Source organism: Ursus arctos, unplaced genomic scaffold, assembly GCF_023065955.2.
Source record: "Ursus arctos isolate Adak ecotype North America unplaced genomic scaffold, UrsArc2.0 scaffold_12, whole genome shotgun sequence".
Taxonomy (NCBI): Eukaryota; Metazoa; Chordata; class Mammalia; order Carnivora; family Ursidae; genus Ursus; species Ursus arctos.
Window position 1 is genome coordinate 56,274,833 of NW_026622786.1, and position 21,250 is coordinate 56,296,082.

Below are 21,250 nucleotides of genomic sequence, written 5' to 3' on the forward strand. Positions count from 1 at the left end.
AACACTAACTTGAAAAGATATATGCACCCCATGTTCACTGCAGCATTATTTACACCTGGCAGGACACAGAAACAACATAAGTGCCCACCCATAGATGAATAAATAAAGAAATGGAATATTTCACACAACAGAATATCATTTAGCCATAAAAAAGAAAGAAATCTTGTCATTTATGACAACATGGATAGACCTTGAGGGCATTATCCTATAGGAGATAAGTCAGACAGAGAAGGACACATGCCATATGATCTCTCTCATATATGGAATCTAAAAGAAATAAAATAAACCAAGCTCACAGATACAGACAACAGATTGGTGATTGCCAGAGTTGGGGACTAGGGGATGGGAGAAATGGGTGAAGGGGATCCAAAGGTAAACAGACATAAAAAAAGAAACTCAATATGAGAAACCTATTTGAAAGCACATCTCTGTGGCCCATCTTGATGAATATAAAATAACAGAAAAATAAATAAACAAAATATATATGAACAAGTGAAGGATCAAGAATAACTGAAAACATTCCTAGGGAAAAAAATGCACAGGATTTGCTTTTTCAGATATCAAAACTAACTGAAACAGCATGCTGTTGGTATAGGATAGACATATTCATCATTGGAACAGAACAGAGAATCCAAAAACAGACCCACACAAATATAAAAGCTTAACAAATGAGGGGGAGGAGTTAAGATGGCAGAGGAGTAGGGGTCCCCTTTTTCAAGCAGAGAAAGACAATTATATGGTTTCACTCATTTATGGAACATAAGAAGTAGGAAGATCAGTAGGAGAAGAAAGGGAAGAAGAAAGGGGGGGTAAACAGAAGGGGGAATGAATCATGAGAGACTATGGACTCTGGGAAACAAACTGAGGGCTTCAGAGGGGAAGGGGGTGGGGGAATGGGATGGACCGGTGATGGGTATTAAGGAGGGCATGTATTGCATGGTGCACTGGGTGTTATATGCAAGTAATGAATCATGGAACTTTACATCAAAAACTAGGGATGTACTGTATGGTGACTAACATAATAAAAAAATACCATTAATAAAAAAAACTTAACAAATGACAGAGGTAGCACTGAAGATCATTTGGGAAACAGAGAAACTATTCAATAAACGATGAAGTGGAAACTGTTACTCATAAGGGAAAAAAAATGAAATCGGATCCCTACCCCACACCATACAAAAAAGTAAATTCCAAATGGAATACAAATGTAAATGCGAGATGGAACACTTAAAGCCGTATAAAAAATACCATGTATTTTTAAACACAAAGGGGGTTGTTTTAAACAAGACACAAAGCACCAAATGTAAAACAAAGATTAATAAACTTTCTATATTAAAATTAAGAATTCTTGTTCATCAAAGATATCTTAAAGAAAATGAAAAATCAAGCCCCGAACTATGATTTGCGAGCACCTAACACAAAAGAGTAGAATCTAGGATATATAGAGAACTCCTAACAAACCAATAAGAAAAAGACAAGCAAAAAATAGAAAAAGAAAAATAAGCAAAAGATATAAGCGTTTATTTCACAGAAAAGATAGTGGCTCATAGATATACAAAAAGATGTTTCATCTTATTAATCAAATTAGAAATGCAAATTAAGATTGCAATAAAATATCATTTTATAGTCACCACACTGGCAAAAAGTAAAAATCTGGCAGTGGCAAGTATTGGAGAGAACAGAATCTTTTGTACAGTGCTACTCCTAGGGAGAGTGTAAATAGGTACAACTACTTAATAAATTAACAGTATCCTTTTATAAAATGTAACACTGACACACCCTGTGATTGAACAATTCCACTCCTAGGCACATACCCTAAAGAAACCCTTACACACGTGCTCCACAAGACATGTTACAATTCATAACACTTGTTAGTTGCAAGAAACTAGAAATATCCCACCAATCCACCAAAAAATAGCATATTATACAAGAAAGAATAAGTTACTGTACATGTGGCAAAACTAGAAACATAATGTTGACTGAAATGCAATTTCCAGAATCATGTATGTATGTATGTATGTATGTATGTACATGCGATTTTTATAAAACTTAATAACAAGCAAAATTGAACAATATATTTAGTACACATATATATAATGAAAACATCTCTTTTATAGGAGGGGAATAGTACACAATACTCAAGATAATGGATGACATTTTCAGGGAACATAGAAATAAATGCAGGTATTGGTAATGTTCTCCTTCTCGAGCTGGTCTCCATTATGATGTTATATCTTACATATATTCTTACATTGAAAAACAAAATGAAAATAATGAAATCAAACCTGTAATGTTTATTAAAACAAAAGAATTTTTCACAATATCTTAGACCTTTCAGCAACAGGCCTAAAAAGGTTTAAAAGAAATACAACTGAATTTCCATTTTGAATTATTTTAATAACACTGTCCCTTTCCCCCCATAAAAACTGTATGAATAATCAAATTAGCGGGGAAAATCTTCATTCTTTCTTACTTGACTGATGTGAGTAATTTGTATTTTAAATCCAATCCCTGTACAAACAGGGAAGATGTTATGATAAAGGAGGTAACTCCAGTATGAACAAATCCAAACAGCAGATAATCCACATTTCTTAAATGATACTTAAAATGTATCATTCAGTCTTTTAACATTGCATTTCATGTCCTGATTATACTTGGTTTCAAAGAAACCTCTATTTCTGGGAAGAGACTAAGAAAGGATGATCCAGGTTTATTGTAGATAGCTGGGCAGTAATACACACACACACACACACACACACACACATCATATATCATATATCACATATCATATTATCACATATATATGAGAAGAAATCAACAAGGTGGTATTTTTTGTGGTTTGGCACAGAGGGGATGCTAGATGAGTACCAAGTTTCCTTTCAATGATAATATTTAATTATAAATAACTCAGTTAAAGAATTGAGTTTCTATGAATTATCTCCAAGAGAAAATTGTTAAAAACCTGACTGCACAAGAGTGGCATGCAATACTCAAAGATGAATTTAACTGAAATGAAGCATTCCCTATTTCACCATGAGCCCTGTCAGAATTTCACCACATCCACTCTTTTAGGTGCATAGATTACACTATTCTTAAAAAGATGTTCGACTTCAAAATGCCTTCCCAGCCCTGCTGAACTAAGAAAACGAAATAGCAATGTCCTTCCATCCATACTTTGCCAGAATGAAGGTGATCATCAGATACAAAAATATAAGCAGAGAATTAAGTAATAATTAAATAAGTTAGAATTTCACTGATAAGCATTATAGCGGCTGATATAAAGTTACTGTCTACCACTCAAGATCTCTCCACTATATGCCATCTAAGCACATACTCCTCACAACCTGAGAGGAGCTCAACCAGCGACACCAAACAAAAGAAGATGAATGCAAGAAAGGCCATGAATTCATTGCTATAGCATCAACTACAGAATGAAATTGGAAAATAACCCATTTTTTCCAGATGCTAGAATTTCACTAATTAAATACCTCCTTTAGAAATCAATAATGCTCTAAGGGAGAGAAAAATTAAGAGTGTTTCCTAATTCAAGTTCTTATTATTAAACATAATTTTTAGTATAATTTTAAGAAAGGAAAAATAGATATTTACTTCTTCAATACAGTCTGGAGTGGTGCTTTTGTGCATTTAAAGATAACTTCTGAATTACTGTATGACCACCTATAACATCTCAACAGGTATTTCTCCTTCCTAAGATTCTTACTATAAGCAACTAGCTATACATTGACCTTCACCTGAATCTTCAGAAATAAGAATGGAACTGCAAGAAGATATATATGAAAATGCAAGTTTTCTCATTAGTTTAACAGTTATGAGATGTTCCAATCCTAGGAAGCACACTTGGAAAATCCCATACTTTATACCACTTTGCAAAAGTGCAGGCTGGCACACTATCCTCTCTGTAGCTCTGAGATCCAATTAGGATATAAGTGAAAAAAATTACATTCTAGTTTTCATTCCCCACTGGAATATTTTTGGTGATTGCTCACCTAAAGAAGATGGCCAGATTTTGGTCCCTTTTAGCATTTTATGAAATTACAAAAGAAGATTTATTTTCAGTCTTTTTCAAGCAAATTAATTTTCATATGATAAGTTTTTGTTTCTCATTATTTATAATGTTTTAGTAAAAAAAATGGAAGAAATGTATATTCTGTCAAAATGCTTCCATTATCCTTTGCTGAAACCAGTAGGAGCTTTTTAGATATGAAAACAGGGCCAGACGGAAACACTTTATGGGAAAATCTGCAGTGGAACGGTTTTGATAATGAACATGCCTAGAGAAATGAAATCATGAATGCTGTATGCGTTGGGGGGAAGAAACTCTTATCTTCAGTTGGGTTCTGTTTCCCTTAGAGAGGCTTATGTTACCCTACAATCAATAGGTCTCCAATTAAACAAAGAAGATTTACATATGCTGGTGCATTTTGGAGCTAATGAAATTGGTCTAACAGTTTTAATGAGAGTACAGCACTGGCTAGGAGGGGAACTCAGGAGTCACCATATATAATTGGGTCCACCTCCTTAATTCTGACCTTTAACTTTTCTACTCCTACTGCCTTTGGCCTCTCCCAACATAGGATAAGCAACCATGCCAAAATGTATCCTATTTAGTAACGACAGACAGACAAACCTGCAAATGCTCACTAGAAATAAGGGTATGATTCACAAACGTTTTCCCTGCAGAGCAAGATAGTGTGTGGGGGGTTCAAAACCAAAAAAAAAAAAAAAAAAAAAAAAAAGTGTGCCATCCTGAGGAAGGGTTCCATTTTTTAAAAAAATTTTTTAAGACTTTATTTATTTGACAGAGAGCAAGACAGCCAGCAAGAGAGGGAACACAGGCAGGGGGAGTGGGAGAGGAAGAAGCAGGCTCCCAGCGGAGGAGCCCGATGTGGGACCCGATCCCAGAACGCGGGGATCACGCCCTGAGCCGAAGGCAGACGCTTAACGACTGAACCACCCAGGCGCCCCGAAGGGTTCCATTTTTAATCAGGATCATGCTCTTTAAAAACTCAAGCATGAAATTAGAATCCTTTATTTCCCCTCCTAGCAGGGCACCTAGCACACAGTAGGTACTTAATAAATGACTTCCTCACAAAGAAGCTTGAGCAAAGGATATATTACCTGACCACCTCCAAACCGCCTTTTCTAGGTAAACAGTCCAGATAAAAGTCGAGACCAGGATCTTAGAGGTCAAAACAAATAACCTGAATATTTTCTATAAATAGTAGCATCATAAAACCTTTATTGGTGGAAATATGATTATTCACATGTTAGTAACTCTTTTAGGTTAACATGAAACTTTGGATTTGGGTAAAGAAACAGAAGTCAGTTAACATGATAAAGTGAGAAGGGAAAATCATCCTAACGATTAAAAAAAAATTTAGGCATAAATTCAGCATTCCTGAGTTGAACAAAAGCTATATTATATGTTACCTAGTTTTTAAATTCATATTATAAATGTCTCACATTTTTTGTTTTGTTTTGTTCAACCCGGATTTTCCATCCAGTCACCAGCTCAACAAAGATATTGAATACATATAAGGTGCTGGGCCCTAGGTACACCTATGGGGGACACAAAAATAAATACAACCCAGTCTCTGCTCATAAAGAGATCACAGCCCAATTCGGAAGACAGATCATTTTATTATGATACATGACGAGCTAATAGGGAGTACTACTACAGTACTAACAAGACACTATGGGAAGACAGGGAAGGAGCCCTTAGCCCAGTGTTGGGGTAAAAGAGGGCCTAAGCAATGTTCGCCAATTAAAGGTGAGTGAGGACAGTCTCAGTAGAAGGAATAATACAAGGGAAAGAACAACAAATACACACACACACACACACACACTACAATATAAAGTGTGGCCAGAGCCTTAAGGGAAACAGGCGGGAAGACAGCCTGCCCCTGTGTATTCCATGGACCAAAATTCTCATTTATGTCCTTGCATGTGCCCTCTCCAGTGTCAAGGTCAGTTGTATTCGCTGCTAATACAGAAAAGTAATGTGCTCACTTTATCCCACATTTGTCTAAAGACACCTTACCCTTATTTAAATACTGCAGCTACTCTCTTGATTACAAATAGGAACATTCAATATAACGTATAGCTTCGTGAAAGGGGCCTCGTCAGAAGCAAAAGTCATTACACACACTAAGTCATTCCACACACATTCCTAACATCCTGAAGCCCCCTCTCAGAGGTCAGCTCCTACCTCTACAAGTTCAAGGATCCAAAGCTGACACATTAGAGTTTATTGAAACATCACCCTGGTGGGAATCTGCAATTGAGGATTCAGTCCAATTTTAAAGACAAACAATCCCTTTTCCAGATGTTGGACTCAGACAATGAGAATACTCTGAAACAATTTCCTTCCAAAGAATGGACTTAGAAACAGAAAAGGGTGTTATACTGCAAACTCATTATTCTAATCTAATTATATATAATTTCAAATATATAACATTAATGAAGTCTGATGATGGTTAATGTGTTCGGTTTTATTAGTATTACACGAAAAAAAGTGAGAGATTAAAAAAAACAGAATAAGGCCAGATCTGTAAAAATGCTATTCAAGATTACAAGAAAAGAAGGTGTGGGGGAGGAAGTGAGAGGGGGTGATTCTCAAGATTAGTAGCAAAAACAGAGATTTTTCAAACTTGTTAAACTTTCATTATTTGGAGATAAAACACTCTTAAAATAAAGGAAACATCAGCGATTCCTAAAATCATCAGGTAAAATCTAACGTCTGTATCCAGGTGGCTTATTTAATCCGAAGACAACATGGTTCTTTCAGTTGCTGGAGCAACTGAACTGCTAACATCCCATGAACTCTATCAAGTTTGCCTCACTTCTCTTACTGACTGTAAAACAAAGAAATCTGTCTTCAGTTTCATGATGTCCCACATGGTACTGTGACTAATCCCCAACCATTTTTATTTACAGTGTTCAGAGTGAGTTTCTATGACAATCCCATGCCATTCTCAATGTTACACACAGATTTTCTGCCGTTTGAAAATAATTACAGAACAAATCATTTGTTCTGCACTCTATTCAAAGAAAAGCACACATATTAATGGCTGGACAAACAGATTTCACTTTCAGATTAAACAATAAGCAGATAGAAGAGAGAGACGAGGGAAAAAAAAAACCTCCGCTATACACTGTTTGGGACCACCAGATTTTTGGGTTGTTGTCCATGTTTCATTTATCAGACATGCGATAGTTCTTCTCCTTCCTATCACCATCTGTACACACTTTCCCAGAAGACCCTCACAGCTGTCCCATTAACACACTAACACACACTCACACATATAGGACCTCTTCCGTGCTTTCTGTCTGAATGTAATACATATCTGTTTTCCTTTCACAGGAGAAAGAAAGGCGAAGCAGCTTGAGACCTCGGACAACTTAAAATCCACTTCAGTGTAAAAGTCTCAAGATTGCTAACTTTCTTCAGAGACAGAGCAAAACAGAGAATTTAAGTGGCTATGCTACTGCGACTTGGCTGTGTTTTAGGAACCACTACCAACTGCCAAATGAATTCACCACGGCTTGCTCTCCAAGGCCTTCCCTTCCTTTCTGTTTGTCACTCCCTCATTCTCCTGCTGCTTAGTTTTCCTATAACTCTGTTTTATACTCCAGCATTACGAGAAGGATGGCCTCTAAACAAGAAATAGAACTTTTTTGTGCACCACCAGATTTCTTTAAAGAAAATATGCCACAATGAACTGTTAAATAATAAAACCACCTGCGCCCTGTCCTGGATCGGCCTGGGTTTTCTTTCCATTTACATGGATTATTTTTGACATAAGAAAACAAACCATGTACCATTTGCTAGAAGTACCATCAAATGACAGAATTCTTCTACATATACCTGGTACAGATCTTATGCAGAACTGAGAGCCAGCTCTGCAAATGTTTAAAACTTCCTATGGGCTATTGTTTGCAAGGATCCTAATTCAAAAACATCGAAAGCTTTTAAATCTTAATTTCTGGGGCGCTTGGGTGGCTCAGATGGTTAAGCCTCTGACACTTGATTTTGGCTCAGATCATGACATCAGAGCCGTGGGATCAAGCGCTACATCAGCTGCGCACTCAGCGCGGAGTCTGCTTGTCCTCTCCTCTAAATTAATTAATTAATTAACTAATTAATTAATTAATTTTTAAAAAATCTTAATTTCTGAAGATATTTCATCCGAGATGGCATCGACTCATCTCATGGTATTTTCTTCAGTTTTGTATCCTTGGCACTCCACATGGTGCCTAACAGGTAGTAAGTGCTCGAAATACGTTTGCTGAACCCAGTTGCCAGTGACATGGTGGGATCTGTCAACAAAGGCAACCAAGGTAGGTTTTCTGTGCCAACACCAACCAAAGAGCATCCACCTTGATGTACGTGATAACAGCGGGCTAGAACTGCCTCCACTTTACACAAGAGCTTCAGAGCTCCGGGGAGACAGGACTCAGTGCCTTCACCTTGTAAAAATGAAGGTTTCCTCTCAGTTTCCTTCAATGTTTGAAACTCTGACATCTCTTAACAAACCAGAGAAAGCTCTAGCTGCTCACTACTTTTTAAACTCCAGAGAAACCCATGGCTTTCAGCCCTGTTAATGCACTTCCAGCAAACACCTTTTACCCCTGTCCATAAATTCAGGGGTGGAGCTCAGAGAGCCTGATATCTTGGGGAACACCTTGGAGATAAAAAGCCCTAACCGCTAACAAACCATCCTACTGCGGACATGTGACACACCCTCTCTGCCTCTTCACCTGCACAAAGGCAATTATAAAAGCTCCCCTACCCAAGTTTAAGGTTTATATGAAGAGCTAATAAAATAATATATATGAAAAGCCAATTTAAATATTATAAAGGTTAACCACACAAGTCTGGGTTCTGATGGACCTGGCTTTAATCCTGGCTTTGCCACTTACTACTGGCAAGACCCTGAGTGAGTTCCTAACACGCTCTGAGCCTGTTTCCTGAATAACAGGAGCAGCCCACAACAAAAGTTGTCTACCATCTCTGCTCACCCCCACCACCCAACATGAAAAATTCTCCAAAACTTGGAGAAGTCCAAAAGGAAAACAAAATAGAAACAAAGAAACCCACATAAAACCAGAGAAACCCATATCCACAATTTAGGAAAACCAACAAAGCCAATCCCTAAGAAATGGCACCCAGAGATGTAAACTCCCTGAAGTACCCAAAATATTTATAGAGTCTATCACGAAATGCTCCAGTACAAAGCAAAATACACTGTTACAGCTGCCTTGTCTTCACTTTCAAACAAGGTGATGGATAATAGAGGGCCAAAAATGTGCATCTCTAAATGTGAATCTATGTTCTCTCCAATCTATCTGTGTCCGTCCAATTCTGCTGTCTCATGACAGGGCTTCACTTACTCAGCACTGCCCCCACCCCAGAACCTCTAGGGCTCAACTGCAAATAAAGTGAAAAGCTATGCATAATCAGTCTTTATATAGCAAAATTGAAAATGTCTCTCTTTGAAGAATTACAAAGCTTTCTGTCTGAAACCTCTGACCTTTCTAGAGAAATCAGAGTCACTATAGTTTAAAAATGTAGGTGGTAAAAGTACAAAGGATTACATTTATCCATTTTGCATGTTTGCCATCTTTTCTGAGATGAGGAGCAAATATCTTCAGAACAATTAGTTCTTCAACCCTAACATTTCAGACTGTAATATCCTCATTCTCCAAAGAGCTGTATACATCCTGGTCGCAATGAGATGGCACTTTTCTGTTAAATGTTACAGAAAATCTAAAGTACATGAATTTTGGAACCTTTTTTAAAAATAAGACTTTTGTCCATACAGTGAATAGACCAAGAAAATAATAAAAACTCATTTGAATCTTATTAAATACCACTGTAATTCTTGATTGGGTGGGAAGGAGGAGGGACTTCCAAAAGTACATTTAAAAGAGAAAAGAATTCTTAATAAAAGTCCTTGTCACATATTAAGAGGCCATACAATAAAAGTATTGCAATGACTATCTTTCCCTGACAGGAACATACAACAATAGTTACGCTGTTGAACAGCATCAAATTACAAAGACTTCATTCTCAGAAGTTACTTGAAACTACTCTCCAAAAGAGAACCTCTACCATTTAAAAGAAGGGGAGGAAAAGCCGACTCAATGAATCAATCAGAGACTTTAGTAACCTAGTAATTTTTTCTATAATAAGAATCCATGCAAAAATCTTGTTATGGTCATACTGACCAGCTTTTGCCAAATTCTTTTCCAGAATCCTTGCTCGATCTTAAACGTCTGTAACCCACTCATCTTTAACTTTCAATTGCTTAATGCTACAAATATTCTCAGGTATACACTGTTTTCCATCACCAACATTTTAGTGCCTAATATTATTTATGAATTGTATTCAGCATAAAAGATACTTATGATTTTCACCACTGATTTGCCATTACGTCTGAGCCTATACAGCTCTGTTTAATAGTATGCGACAAAGGTTTACACGCAGATACAGAGTATCTTAATTACTCATTCTATAGTGAGCTCTTTAAGCATCTCCATTCCTCACTCATTTGGAATGTTTAAAAATGCCACGAAGAAGGGCTTGATGTCATCTTAACACTGAAATCCATCTGTCTATGGCCCTCTTTTGACTTTACTCCTTCTGCAGCCAAATTTTTCACAAAAGTTGATGAGAATTTGTCAACCTAAGGACTTGTAATGTCAGCTCCTTTGAAAGGCAATGGAATATTTGAAAGTGACAATGATGGGATCCTGCATGTAGAATATTCACTTTATGTAGGAGTTTAAAATTAAATAATCCTTTTAAGATTAAAATACGCAGAGTTCTAAATGCTTCCAATAGGGGAAGAGGCAGGCACATAACAGAAGAGGTAGTTCTGAGTTTCCCATAGTAAGTGGTATGCCCCTAATTTTTAAAATTAAATGATAATTGATATTGTAGCAACACGGTTCCTATTATCCACTGACAAATACCTTTCCATAGCAAAAATTACCATTCAGAGCAAGCTATATAACTCACCACAGTTACATCTTCCCAACAGCATGAACATGTTGCTTTATCCAATCATGGGCTGGCAAAATTACAAACGGAAATAAAATCACCCAAACCATAGCAACAAAGACAACAGCCTGATAATGGCAGATGCTAAACAGGCAGACATAGAAATTTTTAAATAGTATTCATTTTTTAAAACATGTTTTATTGTTACTTTTCTTGCATGTCACATTTTTAACCTATAGAGCATTACAAAAATATCCATTAAAATGTTTATGAATATATATGCTCTGGAAATTATTTACAGCAGGAAACTCATAGGTTATTGGGACCACCATAAATAGGCATCAGAAACATCAAAAGGTGTGTTGTATGGAACAATGGGTGTGAGTCTTTTTTTTTTTTTATTCCAATCCTCTTATTTCCAGTTTACACTTTTATTTACATACTTCGGTTTTCTCTTCCTGGCATAATTAATATGCCACAACTTTTAGATTTATGGGCATTTCTAAAAAATAAACTTAAAAAGAAATCTACATTTCTATTTTATTCAATGTAAGTTCAGTTCAGCAGCTTATTTTTTAAATAAACCCTAGAAGACTTAATATACATATACTGAATATAGTATAAATTATATTTACTGGTCTTTTTTTTTTCTATTTACAATTATAAAATTCACATTGAATGAGGCTTTGGATTTTTGCACTGAAGTCATTAGGAACTAATCTTGCCTAAACTTAAAGAAATGAAAATAAGGGCACTAAACAAATCCATCAATAAATCAGTCATTTAAGGAGATTAAGATGAAACTTGTTCTTATTTTCAATTTTTCTCCTTTCTCTTTTAAATTAAAAAAACAATTTTAAACTAATAAGACTCAATTTTTATTTTCTTTTAAATAATTATACACTAGGCCATAATCAAAGGATCTTTTTGGAGAAAAGCAAATTTTAAATTTTTCAATCTAATCATTAAGGGAAGTTTGAAATATGCCTCCTGTACACATAAGAAAATACGGACAAAAATTTACCTAGTAAAATATTACATGTACTTCTGATTTTTAAACTAATGCTGGCTTTAATTCTCAGTGGCTTCCCAAAGCATCTAGAACCAATTCATCTGTCTTACAAACAGGAAAAAACATTTCTTAAACCTGTGTAATAATGCTTCTATTCACCAAACTTCAACATTCTAAGAACAAGACAGAACAAGTTACTCCAGATTTTTGACCCCAACCCTGACAAAAGCATAAGAACATTTTCTCCCTCTCCTAACCAAGTATGGCCTCATCCCGTGCCTAGGAACTGGACTCCACAGTAAAATATCTCCACGGGAAGGGTCAGGATTTTGACTTTTTTTCTTTCCCTCTGATTCAGTGTAGGTGTGTGAAACCATTTAAATGACATCCAACCCCCCAGACAACAGGACATAGAGAAGGATACAGAATGGATCTAAACCGTATGGTCAAGAGCACTGGGTTTGGAATCAGAAGGCCTGGCTTTAATCTACTGTGCACCACTCACTTGGACATGCTGAGACTTTATTTTCACCTGTACAAATGGAGAGTGCATTACTTATTTGCAGTACTACTGTGAATTAAAAAAAGAGAGAGAGAGAGAGAGAAAGAGCAAAGAGAGAGAGAGAGAGAGAAACCTACAACGTATGGCAAAACTTAGTATAATGCTTGCCGCAAAATAGACAACTCAATAAAAGTTATCTGCCTTCCTGCCTTCCTGTCTTCCATCCGTCTCCCTTTCTCTACTTTCAATTGATCTAGGTCCAAAATATTTACCACTAGGAAAGCGTGCAAAAGCCATGAAGAGAAGTAAGTGTAAAGGTCTCAAAGAACATTAAAGTTATTCCCCTTCAATCTCTAGCTATTATGATCATCTGCTCATGTCTGCATTTGGGATTAGTAATACACAGGAAAGAAGACCAACACTCGCCAAAACACATAACAAAATAAAAAGAACTTCTTTCTCCCCATTTTATCTTATTTGGTTTCTTTGACAAACAGAACAGCAAATGCATCCTCTCTACGGAGTTGCCACAATTTGTCGTTTGTGGACTTATTTCTTTGCCTCGTAAGCTATGTTTATTTAACTAGAATATTAATAGGAGGGCTAATTCTGTTAGATAAAATGTACTTTTACACTGTGAAATGATCAAAACAAAACACGAAAGCACTGTTTTCTAATATTTTGGGGGGAAACCTTGGGTAAAAGTCATTTCTGTGTTAGGAGCAGCTGGAGAACTCTGGTAAGTTCACAGGGATGCTAAAGTTTGGATCAATAATTTGTATCTTACAGTTGCCTAAGCAAGAGCCAAAATTTTGATGACACTGTAAGTTATCACCTTAAAAAAGCAAAATGGTAATAACAGCAAACATCTCAATAGCCCCTTTTCCAAGTTTATGTATGCCATAGTATCCCTTACTGGCTGGACCCTTAAACAATAAAAAGAATTTTTGCAAAACTTTACTTTTCTAAAAATTTGAATAGAAACTCCAAAAGACACAAATAGTCTCTTAGTCAGAAACAAACTATGCAAAAAAATGTGGGGAGATGGATTATAAAATTCTCCACTTGATATCCTGCTGCTCAGGATCCTTTTACAGTCATTACTTAAACCAAAACACTTTTGAGAGCATCTCCATTTGCGATTAAATTCACGGTTTTATGTTTCTCTTAACAAAGCATGCCAGTTCATTCATTCTCTTCCTCCTCCACCTGACTTCTTCCTTCCCCTTACTCCTCACCTCCCAAGGATTTACAGTTTATAATGTATTTAAAAACAAGATCTAACCTCTAAATAACGACGGGGAAGTGATTGCTGAAATGGTAATAAACCGGTGTTCTGCACATTCAGTGAATTCAATCTGTATTTCATGTTTTTCTTCTATTCTAACCTCAAAATTGCTTTCAATAATCTATATTAACATTTGTGAGCAATTAGAATTGTTGCTGCTTCTGTGCAAGTTTTAAAAAATTGACAGGCCATTGTGCACCCTCTGGAAGCAGCTTGAGGCCTTAACCAAGTGAAACACCCAGTCCTACTGTGTACAGCAGTGACCACAACAAAGGCTGTGGTTTCTCCCACACTAGCCCTAAATAGGTTTAAATTAATGCTATTCATCACTGGGTGGAAAAGAAGACAAGGCAAATCTAAGCCAGCAGCACTGGGAAATTTCTTACCAACACTCAAACCTCTTAGCCATAAATATGAGCTGACCTCCGTTCGTAAGTTTACTCCACAACAACCCCTCCTCCCCATTCCTATACCCTCTCTGCCTTTGAATTTCCATCTTTTTCACTACATTCTAGCTAAAGGATACTGTTACTACATTCTAGATAAAGGATATTGTTACTACCCTCAAGTTACGCCAAAAACAGTCAAGGATATAAAAGCCATATTTATCTCAAGTTTGTTGACTGTTAGTGCTATTTCCTTTGAAGAATTAAAAGATAAATAAAAAGACAGATGAAATCTTTTAGAACTGTGCATACCCCAATGATTTAGAATTGATCAGGCAGCCACAAAATCCACCTTGAGTTCAGTCTAAGGTTGGAGTAAGAATTTGAGACAGGGCGGCACTTACACTTTCAATTTTAAACATCACTGTACATTAGTCTTGCGCCTTCTTTTTCTACATACAGCTTATTATTATAAATCACAGGAACCAACTGCATAACTGTCTACTAGGGAGCTTATTAAGGTACTGAAAAAGTTTAATTACATAATGTATAGCCCTAAACTTGAGCAAAAATACGCACACACATGTACGCCTGCTAGCAAAATATATTGAACACATTTTAGACATGCAATACTGCCATAAACTAACATGGTAAGTTACCCAAAAATTAAGAAATTACCATAACTCATTCAGCATAAAATTATAAACTATAACAATCTAACATTTTCATTTAAAATTTTTTACAGTAATTATTCTATATGCACTGACAACCTTACGCACATAGTTACGCTGTATTTAAAGTACCAGCTTTTTTAAAGAAGAAATCATTTGCACTGCTCTCAGCAGCCCTGTGTGTGCAGCCTGAATGTGCACACACACGCACACGGAGCACACACACGCTCATACACAGACACTCCTAATCTTACACCTGCTCTGAAGCAGTAGGAAGTGAATTCTCAATCTGTCAACATGACCATCTGGTCTATCTGCATATCACGGCTTTCTCTATTACTATATGAAGGAATGGCAATCACGAAGCCAAAATAAAACTAAAATGCACCTGAATGGGAGTATCTCTCTCTTTGTTGAAACGGAATAATATGTGGCATATCCGAGCAAAACTGGCAGAATGTAAGTAATTTAAAATGAGCATCCGCAACAGCATAATTAAATGAACAATATGGTACCTGTAATGTGGTCATCAGTAATACTGGCCGTACAGGTTTCCGGAACACGTACCACACTTCCAGAACACCGCAAACAGTTCTTTCACGGAGTGACGGGACCGTGACTATTCCTGGTCCAAGCAAAACTAAGTAAAGGGAGTAACAGGGGTCCATGGAAGCAACCAGTAGCTACTGTACTAAAATATTACTGTGCAAAAATGGTCATGTTCCACCTTACAACTAACACTCCTCGTGCTACCATTAGGGCAAATTCAATTCACTCTGCCACTAGGCTAATTAACAAGGACAGGCATCACCTGACAAATTGTGGTCATTTATTAGTCTTTCAAAGCAAATTTTAAGGCCCCTAAAATAACTTCCAATCTTAGATAACTCCTCATCTGCAAAAAGTGAAGATGCTCGCGGCGATTTAGCTTTTCTTTTGGGCCTAAGGCCGCGGGGAAATTAGCAAAGGCTTTACTTAGTTGATTTAAATATAATTCTATTTATGTGATTTTACTTTTTAAATGTCTCCACAGCTGCCTCAGCGTCTCATTCCACCTCACAGCAGGTAATAACTATCGAAAATAAATTGTGACTCTGTCATTCTGTGGCGTAGATACAGCAACTTACCTCCATCCAAGAGATGAGTCCTTAAAAAGTCTAACCTCTTAAAAAAATATAACTACACTGAGAAACTTTCTAGAATCTGATTACATTACCAGAAGTTATACAGACGCAGTTTAAAAAAAAAAAAAAAACTCTCCAGAAAGTTCTCGGTTGAGTGCCTACTAATGAACAAAGGTTAACTTTATCTAAAAGGTCAAATGCCTGGTGGCTAAGGTTATGACCTTAACAACTTAAATTGTGACCTTGCCACGTGCCGGGTATATTGTAGATTCTGATACAGATCATCTGGTAAAGACTGGTCATAAATTAGCTTTACTGTTACACGCCCACAAAGAAAACCATTTGCCACAATTCCATAATATCTTCAAGTTGTCATACGATACCTATGGAAGGACGACTCAAATAAAGAGCAAATTAAGGGCATAAAATGGTTTTACTCTTTTATACTTTTAACGAGATGAAATTCTCAGGCTTATGGAATCACTCCAATTTCATTACACTTGTTACTGTTTATCAGGCACAAAATTCACACCGTTCTAATGCCACTGGATTTAGAGAAAAAAAAATCAGAATGTAGTTTAGGTATTGTATTTTAGCATCTCAATAAGTCTTAGAATAAATCACCTGCGCTTTTAAAAAATGACTGATTCTGCACTAGTTTCCAGTATTTACATGTGTGTCCCAAGATTTCAACCTCCTACCAAAGAAAAGGCCGAGACATGAAGCAATAATTATTGTACACATTTTTAGAAGGGGAAAAAAAAAATCTCATTTGGCGAGCTATTTAGAGGGGAAAAAATGGCGTTTTGGAAGAGAAAAAAAATACAACACTGTAAGAGAGGGGAAAAAAAAAATCCACTATAGGTGAAAAGGCCACAATGGTTTTGGCATGTTTCTTGAAGCACGTTTCAGAGTCTCTGCCTCCTGCCAATACTGGCAAGTTCTCAAAACTTTTAAGGAGGTAAAAACATTGTTTAGTGTTTACAAATCTTCAGTATTATAACAGATGCTTGTCAAATCAGTTGTATGTAAGTTGACCGATCCACCTCATATTTGTATTGGCAACTAGCTTCCCTTCCACAAATAACAGGTCTCTAAATCTCTTAAATCAAATTTGAAATATTTTCAGACAAAAGGCCCTTGATATTTTCTTTTGCAATCGTCCTGTTGCGTGCACAGGGCAGCAGCCATTACTGCGATCCGTGAAAGCCAATGGCCTAACACTTGGCTGCCAGTCAGGCCTACCAAGGGATTCTGGGATACATCAGGAAAACCAAACCGAAAGGTAGTCTGATCCATGTTGCTGTCAATAAATCTTTCATAAGCAATAAGGATGCTAACTCTCCAAAGCAACCTTCTACCTGTCATTTTACCGACAGAATCCTTCGGGTCCTGAAACCACCAGCAACCGCGTTAGCTCAAGCATTTGCAACAACAGCACAGTAACAAACGGTCAACGACGAAAGAGAATACACGTGATGGCATTAGCTCGGAAGGTTGCAGCTCTTTAAATCGAAGGCAAACATTTATGCCTAAAACTCGGAACGGGTGCTGCTCACACGGAAAAATACGAAAGCGGCATTCCATTTCCAGGTACCTTGTAAGGAAGCACATACCCTGATGTGTACCACCTGTTGGCACCCACGTTTTTCTCTATTGGTCCAGTTAGAGCATTTGTTAGAATTGATAAATTATTTACTTTTCTAAATACCGAAAAGATTAAACACAAGATCTTAACGAGTCCCTCCTGAAAGCACTGATAACACCCATCCTTTTTTTTTTCCACTTTGCCTTTCCCTATCAGAACCTCCACTTACATAGGCAAATAAATTTTTTAAAAATTTAACCCTGCTTTTTCAGTAGAGAAAACAAAGTAACAATAGGGTGAAAAGGGGATTAAGAAAGGGATACTTGTTCCTGTCTAGAGGTTATTTGAGAGGTGTTGCCTTTTCATTTCACTGCGCAGAACAGGCTAAAGCAACAGGCACTCCTTACAATTAAGTATACATTCTCCAAAACCCAAATATTTGAAACACTTACAGATCACATCCTCTAAAATACTCATCTATCCCCTGCCAACAGAATGCAAATGATAATGTGACATGCTTGCAAAGTTAATTTCTCCAGTTTCTTATGTAAGGACAGATGGATAACAAAAGTTCTCTTTCTAAAACATATATTGAGAAAAATAAGAGAATAGGCTATCAGCTGACTTCTTTTTTTTTTAAAGCCCACATTCTTAGAATTAAAAACATTTTGCAAAACAGTACAGTGTTGATTTTACAGGTAACACCTTTCTCCTTTGTGAAAAAATACATAAATATATGAACCCCAAAACAGCTACTGGTAGGATTCCACAACCTTCTTTCTTCCATCTGGCTCAAGTAACTGCCATGAAGGTAAAATCTAGCAAGGCCAATATGTACATATAAAAAGTCAACAAGTTACACAAGACCTGAGCTTTCCCATAACACAATGAACCTTTTGTCTAAAACAAGGCAAAAGAAACAAAGTAAAAATGCATTCTTTTAGTCAGTGCTCAATAGTTTTAGCCTGAATGCTACTCTGAATGCTATAATATACACAGGTAAAACATGCCTCGAAAACAGCCTTGAAACAATAATGAATCTTATCACCAATCAAAGCAACTCACTAAATCAATGATCAATATCGATTTCTCGGTGCATTCATGCACCACACAGGCTAGTTACTTTTAAGAGTAACCTTACCATCAATTACTTAAAGAGTTGGTTTGTTTCTTGCTCAGCTATCTTAGACAACATGACAAATTCCTAAATACAAAGCTACCATGTTTGCGTATTCACGTGATTCTTTTTCCTTCGTAAATGATCAGCAATTTGATAGTACTCTTACCACCTCTTCTTAATTAGCAGGGGGTTTGAGAGGCCCCAGTAGGTTAAAAACACTCCCAGAAGATAAGCAACTAAAAATACTGCCTCACCACCGAACTCCATGCTTTTTAAACGAGATCATTTGCCATTTACAATATCCCCTTTATTCCAGCGGTTTTATGAGGCTTCTCTCACCCATCATCAAAAACTGTGATTTAAATATATCACAGCACTACCAACACCTCTGATAACACCACTTGCCAAAAGAAGTGAGCTTGGTGAGAGTCCTCTCAAAGCTCTGCTCTTGCACCCGAATGAAGGTGTGCCCTCGGATACAGGAGGGTTGGGGGGGCTTCTGGCTGTTCTGACTCTGGTCTACCTTTGAAAGCGCACTGTCTCTCTGCACTCTGACCTGCAACTTAGAGGGTTTGGGGTTGGCCCAGCATATACGGAGGTCATCAGAAGAGAAACACGCGAGGAAGTGGAACGACTTCTCACCATTGCACTTACCTGCTGCATGCACAAAGTATGCCAAATATAAATCGAGTTCCTTAACAGAAACCCCTATGTGATGGGGCTGCACACAGAGCCCTGGATTCGAGCACTGTGGGGACTTTACCAGGCGCTCGCCATCAGTACTTTCGAGCGGAATACCTTTAAATAAAATCACCATAACAAGGTCCAACCTCCAGACTTTATCTGCCTGGCGAAGGCAGTCAATTCTTCGCATCTTGCCTTTCTGGTCTGGGTTGGAAAGAACACAACATGGAGGCTTTTTCCCCGTAACTGTAAGAACAAAATCCTCTCGGTACTCAGGTCGGATATCTTTCCGTAACTTGGCCAGAAGTCGAGATGCCCACTTCTGCTTGACCTCTGGTTTTTCACTTAGCAACTCATCCTTCACGGCTCTCTCTTCTTCTTTTGACATACGCTTTTCGTGTTTTTTGAAGTATTTTCGTTTTCGGGCCTGCAGGTTGAACCATGTGTAGGCGAAGGCTCGGACGTGGGGCAGAAGTGCTTCAATGAAAGGATGAAATTCATCCTAGAGAAACGAATGACAACAAAAATGTAACTATAGTGAAAACAAAAGGAAACAACTTGTCTTCAGATGGTCGTTTAAAAAAAAAACAAAAAAACAACGCCGCTTATTTCACTGGAAAGTTGACTCGAGCTTTACGGTACCAAAATTACACAGAGGATGCCTATGGGAAGTCTGAGGGGAAAAAAGAACACTGTCAGTAGCAGGTCTCACAATCTCAAAGGAGAAAATGCCTTAAGATTTTAAAATGTGTTACTATGTTCACCAAAGTGCACCGGGGTCTACTGCCGAGCTTAGGTCCCAAGTCCTTTAGATAGTAAGTGAAATTTACTGAAATGCTTATAACAATACCTAGTCTTAACCCTATTTCAAGAAAGGCATATCTAATTTTGCTCCAGCCTTGACCTCACTACTTGTAGTACACCCAGGGCTCGGCCGCCAGATTGGCAAATCCTAAACATTTAGATGCCAGTCAATGTTTATGGAAGTCTAGGAGCAAAAAAATCATCTCCACGATCAATGAAAACAAAGACTTTCCCTCTAAAAATATTGCATGGAGACGCTAATCTGTTTCTCAGGCATTTTGGTAACATTTTAATTCCTTCTTAAGGATTGCAGTTGCACATAATTTTTTTAGTCAAAAACTTAGAAAAATCTGGCATATGCAAAAGATGAATTTGATATTCTTCAGGCTGAAATAAAAGATCTATTTCCAAGACATACTTGCTGATACTATGGGAATGAAACAAAAAGGAAAAAAAAAAAAGGAGGAAAAAAACAAAGAAAAGCATACATGCCAGATAGTAAATAGAATGCGTCATTGTGACAACAGGGTTGCAACTAAATACAGTTAATTTTGTGAAATGCCTTCAGTAATAATCATCCCTAAAAAAGAGAATCTTTATTTAATTTTTGAAATTCATATTTCAGGCTTTTCCTCACAGGGAAATAGAGAACCTGGTATATTTAATGTTTACGAGACTCCAGGAAAACCCTCACGTTTGCCTCTTAAGATTCAAATAATTTGAAAATAAAATTCAATTTAAAACATTTGAATTTTTCTTACTGTCTTACGAAAATGTTTGATTCTTTTACTTGATATTTTCTTAAGAAATACAAATATAAAATGAAAGAAAAATTAAACAGTAACCTCCACAAAGCTTTCTGAGGACATCTAACTTTTGATTAACCGACCCACACTAATCTTACATAACTTCTCTCCGCCGTGCAAACCCCCAAAAGATAAATTATTTACTTTCAAATAAATGAGGATAACAAAACCAAAAAGATATTTGATGGCTTTTTTTTAAAAGGGTGTAGGACAGACAAACATTATAAAATGCATTCTTT

General features: G+C 36.9%; 1 protein-coding gene across 20 annotated transcripts in view; it reads right to left on the reverse strand.

The window, feature by feature from the left end:
• The window catches only part of NFIA (nuclear factor I A), a 367,666-nt gene that overhangs the window by 336,763 nt on the left and 9,653 nt on the right, over positions 1-21,250 (reverse strand). For all 20 annotated transcript variants that reach the window (XM_048220512.2, XM_048220510.2, XM_044383811.3 and 17 more), the window contains exon 2: positions 19,372-19,903. In XM_048220512.2, coding sequence (XP_048076469.1) covers positions 19,372-19,903 — 532 coding nt within the window. The remainder of the gene's footprint in view (positions 1-19,371; positions 19,904-21,250) is intronic.